A 7,716-nucleotide genomic window follows, 5' to 3' on the forward strand; every position below is an offset into this window, starting at 1 on the left:
GCTGTTTAAGTGTGTACAAATGGGAAATTATAGAACCTTTATTTTCAATCACATCATTTCCCTTGGAGAATCTTCCTATGCCTTTCATAATTTCAATTTTTGTCAACTGCCCTAGAATTAAAAAGCCAAGCCTGCAAATGTAGGGTAGGGTTGGACATATGGGCAGCCTCTATAAGATTAGTTTTCTTTCAATTTCAAAATTTAAACATAGATGCTAGAGGAACCACAATGAAGATCAATACATGTAGCACTTGCATCCAAAAACTGTACAAAGCAGGTGGGATTCCATTCTCCGGATCATACACCAAGCACTTAGGGTTTCTGTTGTGTGGATTGTACACCAGACATTTATGTTTTGAAGTACAATAAATGGGATAATAATGGAGAAAAATGCACTTGGAAAAAACCAAGCTAAGTGAGAGAGGTAGGACAACTAATTCAAAAATAAAAATAGAAACAAAAATAAACCTATAATATTTTTTCCTACTTACGGCTGCCAAAAACCTCATAACAGACCTATTCTTAACTCTTGAGTCTTAGATCCACCGATAGCCCGATTGAGGATGGCCTAAGTTGGCGAAAGAACCTCCAAGACGGAGCAATCCGGGGTTCTTTACTGGTTTTTCTCCTTCGGGAAGGTCCTCCACCTGCTGCAGTGCTTTTGAGAGATCCCGATGACCTCGGGTTGGAAATGGTTGAACCGAAGGATGCATCGGCTGCACCAAATGATAGAGGGCCATTGTGTGAGGTACCTGGAGGAAATCCAACAGCTCCATCCTCATGAGGAGGAGGAAACTTCTCGCTCTTGCTCTTTGCATTTGCTTGTGTCACAACTCTCCATCTCTGAAATAAAAAGATATCACATCATGTGGGAAGGAGTTAATAACTCATCTGCCAAAAGAGATCTCAGCTGAAAGCTGATTCAAAATATATGATTGCAATTATTTAGACAATTGAAAAAAAAGGGCAAAAAAGCAAATTTAAGATACTGATGTTGCAACAGAGGATATATTATAGAACTCAAAAAGAGTTGATTACTTGATGCTAGCCTAAGATTTCTCCTAAATCAGGCCCATGTAGTGATGACGGAAGCCAAACCCTAGACTACAGATAAGAATCTGCAAATGGCATGCCTTGGAATCATATCCAAACACCAAATCGTTTAACATGACAATTGGCAAGAACTATCCTGATTTAGTTCATATAAAACATATAAGGAGGGGATGCACATGTCACATACATCCAAATTTGCTTGGAGCTCTGCATTGGCTTCTGGGGCTGGAATTGCCCGGCCACCACGATCACGAACTCTAACTCTTTTGGCACCAGGAACAACAGCAGATTTTCCGGTTAGACCTCTTTGCCTATAAAGGAATTCATCAGCATATGGCTAAAATAGCCCACAAAAATGCAGACAGAAAGGGCAAAATAAAAATAAAGTTAACCTTCTAGCTTCTTCATCCCTCAATTTTACATCCAATTCTTTGCTGGGAGGATACTTCGGTAAACTTGATGGCTCACATGCATGAGGTTCAGTTGTGAAGAACTGCAAGAGAAGGTAACAACAATGTAAGTTCAATCCAATGAATCAAGTTATTTTTGTTTAACATATATTTTTTATATTAAAAATCAAGCCAACTTTTGGAAGACTGAAATCTAATTCAGCAGCAATTAGCTTTTGGAGGATCAATTCAGCACTGAGTAATAGTCACAAGATTATATTTTGTATTGATGTCAACCACAGCCAACAATATAGTTTCTACTGTTTTCTTCTCTTGGTTTCTACCATGAAAAGCAAGAAAATAAAAGCTTCAAAAATTTGTCATTAAAGTTGCACTACTGGTCCCAAGTGCAGAAGAAATCACTTGGCTCCACATTCAAGTGAACAAAATATACTACTGCTCTAGCCCCGCTGCCAAGGTAATCATGCTTCCTAAGCAAAAAGTGTCATTAAAACACTATTGTCAATTTTTCATGATATGTCATTCTATCAATCATAACCTTGATGCAACATTGAAACGTGCTGCTGGCTCACAGGAGGGTTGCTCAATCAGGTAGTTGTCAGCATATGCAGGTTCAATAGAAATATAAGGAACCCCTATGGAGAAAAATGGAAGTTCATTGTCAAGATTTTAAACACGTTGATAGCCAGTCGGGCAGCAAAATTGAGCATACGTAAAATATAGCTTAAAAAGGTACTTAGGTAATAATATGGTAGGCAGAGAAAGATTGCAGACGGTGGTTCTATACACTAAACTAGCACTTTCTTAACTGTACATACATTGAACAAGTATGCATTCTAACAGCAAATAAATTTTTATGACAAGACAATAAACCCGTGAAAAAGAAAAAAGAGGTAGAAGTGTTTTTCCAAAATAATTCTCATGACTTTATGCTTAAATTAACCATTACAATGTGGTCCATTCTCAAAAAATTAATGAATGCAAGGTTTAGATTCTAAATCTATCTTCCCATCCAATGCTAACTGAACCTGGAATACTTCAGGCTTCAACAATTAGTAACCAAAAAATAAGGCACTGATGAGCAGAAAGTAAATTAGATTGTAAACGTGACACTTTAGAAGATCGTACACCACGTTTCCAGAAACATTAATGATGTAAATGTACCTTGCAAATAAAATGAAAACTTTTCTCTTGGAAAAATAACTGCAATCAGCAATACTTACTCCACTATTAAGAGCAGCAGTAGCAGAGCCTCGTTCAGCAGGGTCTGTCGAAAGAAGGGTTTCAATCAAAGGGAGAGAAGAAGCAGGGAAATCCTTGAAGGTTTCTGCAACGCATCGCTTGTATGGTTGCTGTGGCTTAAAAAGTGTTGCATTTGGTAACTTAGATTTCTTCCAGTATTCCTCAGATGGGGAACCACATAACTTAAATATCTTGTGCAGCTGCTCAACCTAACCAAGAAAAGAATCCAAGAATGAGTAATAAGTAACCTGAAAAACTATATATACCTTTGACAAAAATCATAGAAAGATGATTGTACACTGCCCCAGATCAGATTGACTAGAAACATTGCTTTCCCAAGACAAATGACAGAACATAATGTCCCAAGGCACAAGGAAGTATACATATATATCTTCATATATGAAATTTGGATCGTTGTAACTTACTGTGTTCCTTTTCCCCCGCACTAGCAATATGCAGTTGGGAAAATCAAAATGAGCTTTATGGGTGGAGCTAATTTCAAGTCAGGTGCATCCAAGTACTAGAGATGACTACACATGGCAGCCACAACAAATTATCTGGGTTGGCCACAGAACTTCCCCAACAACAATCATGGGTGCACTCATCACATATGACCTAAAAAATTCCAAGATTCAAGGAGAAAATCGCAAAAAAATAAATTAGGGCTAGCAGGAATGCGCCCTATTGTCAGACCACTTATGGTAACATTTCCCAATTCCCACTCCACAGACATGTTTGACATTAATATGTCCCTAACATCTCAAACTCAAGCTAAAAGATATATCTGAATGTGCAAATGCGTATGCCTCAAATATACATCCAAGAATCATCAACAAATCTATACATAGATCTTTAAAAGAGTAGTCACCTTAAAGTTGTAATTTTACTTTAAGAAATATGGCAAGTAAACTACCTCTGTCCGCCCTGGCATTATTGGTTTCCCAGCAAGTAGCTCTCCCAAAATGCAGCCAGCGCTCCAAAGGTCAACGCCAACACTATAGAAAGTGGCCCCAAGAAGAAGTTCAGGGGGGCGGTACCAAAGGGTGACAACTCGACTAGTCATGGGTTGCCTGTGACCAGGATCATAAAAAGTAGCGAGCCCAAAATCAGCTATTTTTAGAATTCCTTCATTGTCAATAAGCAGATTAGAACCCTTAATGTCACGGTGCAAGACACCTTGGCTGTGGCAATGCTCAAGCCCCAACAGTAACTGCTTCATATAGCATTTTACCTGCCACAACACATTATAAAGAAATAAATAGGTCACTCAAATTTTAATTTTGCAACTGTACAGAACCCCAGGCACAGACAACCAGGAAGATGCAAAAAAGAGGCACAGAAAATCAGGTTACCTTTATGTACTGTGAGAAAAGCAATTCTAGTCCTATTTTTTTTTCTTTCTTCAATATAAACACATTAAATGTTGTTTAAACCATAATATTAACTAGCTCCATTGTTTTCAGATATGTGCCTTATTTAATATAATTTACAAAATTCTCTATTTTTTTCTTTCAATATTCAGATGCAGCACACTGGTCAATATAAAATGAAGGGATCTCCAAATGATTTCTGATTTCCAATCAGCATTTACTTGACACACACACACACAGAGCCCCCCCACCCCACAAACAAAAAAATAAATAAAATAAATAAAATCACTGAAAGAAAGCGTTTTCAATTATTACATATGTAGCATACTAGTTATGCCACCTTATTTTATTTTGTTTTTTTTGTAAGGGTCCATAGCTCTTTCATGAAAAATGAGAGGACAGCAGGGACAAACAATCTTGGAGAAGGAGCATATTAGTAGAGCTTCTTTAAAAATCATACACCCCCTCCCCCCCACCTCCAATGTTTGTTCCTGAGGAAAAAGAGCAGTGACAAACAATAATGAAGAGAGAACATAGTAGAAGTGTCTTCTCTTTAAGAATCATACTCAACTATGTTCCTCAGAAAGTAACATATGATTCACTGAAAATGAAATCAAAATTTCAGCCAGGGAAAGGGGCTACAGAAACGCTGAAGAGGTTCTAATTTCCATTAAGTCACAATTTTTTTTTAAGTTTCCATCAATTCAAAGAACAGCAAATAGTTTAAACAATCAAGGACCATCCCAGTCAAAATCTCCCCAACATCCCCCCCCTCAAAAAAAGAAAAAATATTAAATAAATAAACAAACAAAACAAAAAAAAATAAAGGAAGAAGAAGGAGAGGGACAAGCAGAGAAGTAAATGAAGGGGCAAAAGGCAACTAGAAATACAGGCACGATATATATGAAAGGAAATGACCAATTGGATTTAGATGGAGCTAGATCTTTATTTTATTATAAAGAGACAGAAGGACTAATAAACCCAACACAAAGTTGGAAAAAACAAATGTAAAAAGACTCTTAGCCAATAAAATTGATATCCAGATCATAGTGCCCTGAAGCTAGAAATAAAAACGTTCATTAGAGGGAAAATGAATTGCTTAACATTCCTCCACTGTGGCTCTCAGCCACCAAAGGAATATCCTAGATATTAAAATGTGCGAGGCACAACTCCTAGAAAATTATTAAAATTGAAATCTGGGTCAATCTAAGCTTATTGTTCCTCTGCTGCATTTCAAGCATTAGCAATCCACACTGAACTTCCCTTCAGTTTCTGATACTAGAGAAGAAAAATAAATAACTGATCAAATAAACTTTTGAATTTCTAATTTTTTTTCTTCCTGAATTGAATCTCACATTTTATTTTGTTTTTGTTTTGGGTTCCACTCAGCTGAGCCAAATGATTGCCTTCGGTTGAGCCAACGTATTAATTTTGTCAGATCCTAGATTGCCAAAAAACCCATAATTTTCATGCTCCTTTGTTCAATCATTTCTTTATAAAAAATTTTGTACTATTCATTTTTGGAGTGATGTATACTATGAAATTTCCTAGAAATTACAATCCCAAGATGACACAAATACATACAACAGAGACAAAGGCACAGAGCTCCATCACAGCCATAGGAACACAAACGTTCAATGCCCAAAACAACACCAGCTATGGGCCCAAGACCCAAGAGGCCTTACCGTAACATCAAAAGCATGAAACTGAGCTAAGTGACAAATACTAAAATATTAGCTCAAACCCAGCTGAGTGAAATGTAAACAGAAGATGGAACAAATACAAACACAAGGATGTAACTCCTGAAAGAACACATCTAAATCTTGGCTAAGTGCCAAACTGCATCCAATAATTCAACACAATCTACATCCAATTATAGCACCAGATCATGCTAACGCAAAACATGAAATTAATGCACTGACAACTGGGTTTATCACTCCATAAACTCAACACAATCTATACCCAATTAAAGTAATGAACCAAACCAGCACAATATTAACATGATATTAATGCAATGACAAGTGGGTCCATCACCAATAATTCGACACAATTTACACCCAGCGAAAGCAACAAACCAAGCTCAACACATAATTAACATGAAATCAATGCAATCATAACCGGATTCATCGCCCAACTAAAGTAATAAACCAAGTTCAACACCAAAGCAAAGTGAAATTAATGCAGCCAAAAGTGGGTAATAGAAGGACCTGTGGTTCAGTGAACTTGACACCCTGGCAAGCCACGAGCCCCGCTAGATCATGCTCCATGTACTCGAAAACTAAATACAGACTGCAAGACATTCTGGATGTGACCAATCCTTCAAGCTTAATCACATTGGGATGATCTAGTCGCCTCTGAACAAGAATCTCTCTTGCCATGAATCTCACGCTCTCCGGTTCTAAATTATCAAACCTCACCTTCTTCAGAGCTACTATCTTTCCCGTAATCAGATCCCTGGCTTTATATACATTGCTATATGTCCCTTGCCCAATCTGAAGAAATGAACCCAAAATCAAAGCAAAAACAAAAGCGCAGCACTGTTTATCATCATTGTTTGGATTTTTTTCCTTTTTCGAGCAAAATTAAAGGTTCAAAACAATTATTTCTCGCCAAAACAATAAAAGCACTTCCAAGTAGATGTTTATAAGACATTCCATTTAGGGTTAAAAACCAGCGTACCTTATCTAGCTTCTCGAAGGTATTGGCGCGCCGAGGAGTCCATCCCTGGATAGCGTCCCCGGCGGCAGCCACTAGCCAGGACGGCCACCCTTGCTGATTGGTCCTCGGGTACAGCTCCATCTCCGGCTCCGGCCTCGGCTTCGGCCTCCGCCTCTCCGGGGCCGGAAAATCCCCGGGCTGCCGGATCTTCTCTCTCTCCTTCCTAACCCTAATGGCATTAGCGCCGCGAGAGACGGCGACCGGGCGTTCCTCAACCTTCCGGCGCCGGTCCGAAGCTCCGACCGACCTCCGACGACCGGCGCCGGCTCCCGTTCCCAGAACGCAACCCATCTCTCAGCTACGGAAACCCCAGTTTCTGCCCCTCACCAAGTGGCGCCGCCGCCACATCGGAGGCCGGAAAATGGCAGTGCCGGCGACGAGCGATCAGAACACCAACACTTGAGCTCCGAAACTCGAAAACGCCGGGAAAAATGGCGGCTTTAAGGGCTGCGAGGACCTTGCGCGCGGAAGAGAGAGAAAAAGCGAAGGGGGGAGAGAGAGAGAGAAAGAGAGAGAGAGAGAGAGAGAGGAGAGAGAGTGGAGGGAAAGGTGGCTTTGCTGTTTCAGAAGAAAAGGTGAGTCAGTGAATGAGTCTAACCTCGATGCCTGTCTGCGGGACAAGATGAGACTTCTTTTTTCTAATAATTACTAGATTGCCACGGGATATTTGGTGACGTCATGACTTGAATCTTCAAAAGTCAACAAGGAGAGAGACTTGGAAAATGTTATTATTATAATAATAATAACTAATAATTAATGATTAATAATGTATTTGAATAATTTCACTGTATAGTGAGTGTGATTTATGCTTTGGATAATTAGAGAGGGTGCATAAGTCCCCACCCACCTAATCTTCTCTCTCTGTCTCTTTTATTTATTTTTCTATAAAAGTTATAATTAATTTAATATAATTAAAATAATAA

General features: G+C 38.8%; 1 protein-coding gene across 1 annotated transcript; it reads right to left on the bottom strand.

Moving 5' to 3' along the window:
• Positions 1 to 265: 265 nt before the first annotated feature.
• Positions 266 to 7,382, bottom strand: LOC131160732 (probable serine/threonine-protein kinase At1g54610). The gene is made up of 7 exons (XM_058116607.1): positions 6,755 to 7,382; positions 6,283 to 6,567; positions 3,619 to 3,936; positions 2,687 to 2,914; positions 1,446 to 1,546; positions 1,241 to 1,364; positions 266 to 843 (listed from the first exon to the last, which is right to left on the bottom strand). Exons 1-7 carry the CDS (start codon positions 7,082 to 7,084, stop codon positions 523 to 525), a joined length of 1,707 nt encoding a protein of 568 aa, XP_057972590.1. The 5' UTR covers positions 7,085 to 7,382; the 3' UTR covers positions 266 to 522.
• Between the last annotated feature and the right edge of the window lie 334 nt (positions 7,383 to 7,716).

This window comes from Malania oleifera, chromosome 7 (genome assembly GCF_029873635.1).
Source record: "Malania oleifera isolate guangnan ecotype guangnan chromosome 7, ASM2987363v1, whole genome shotgun sequence".
NCBI lineage: Eukaryota > Viridiplantae > Streptophyta > Magnoliopsida > Santalales > Ximeniaceae > Malania > Malania oleifera.

Excerpts from the sequence above, each read along its gene's own strand:
- LOC131160732 (XM_058116607.1), bottom strand. The coding sequence starts at position 7,084 with ATGGGTTGCGTTCTGGGAACGGGAGCCGGCGCCGGTCGTCGGAGGTCG. Across the intron at positions 6,568-6,754 it reads CCTTCGAGAAGCTAGATAAG|ATTGGGCAAGGGACATATAG; the intron begins GTACGCTGGTTT and ends TCATTTCTTCAG. Across the intron at positions 844-1,240 it reads AGCTCCAAGCAAATTTGGAT|AGATGGAGAGTTGTGACACA; the intron begins GTATGTGACATG and ends TTTTTATTTCAG.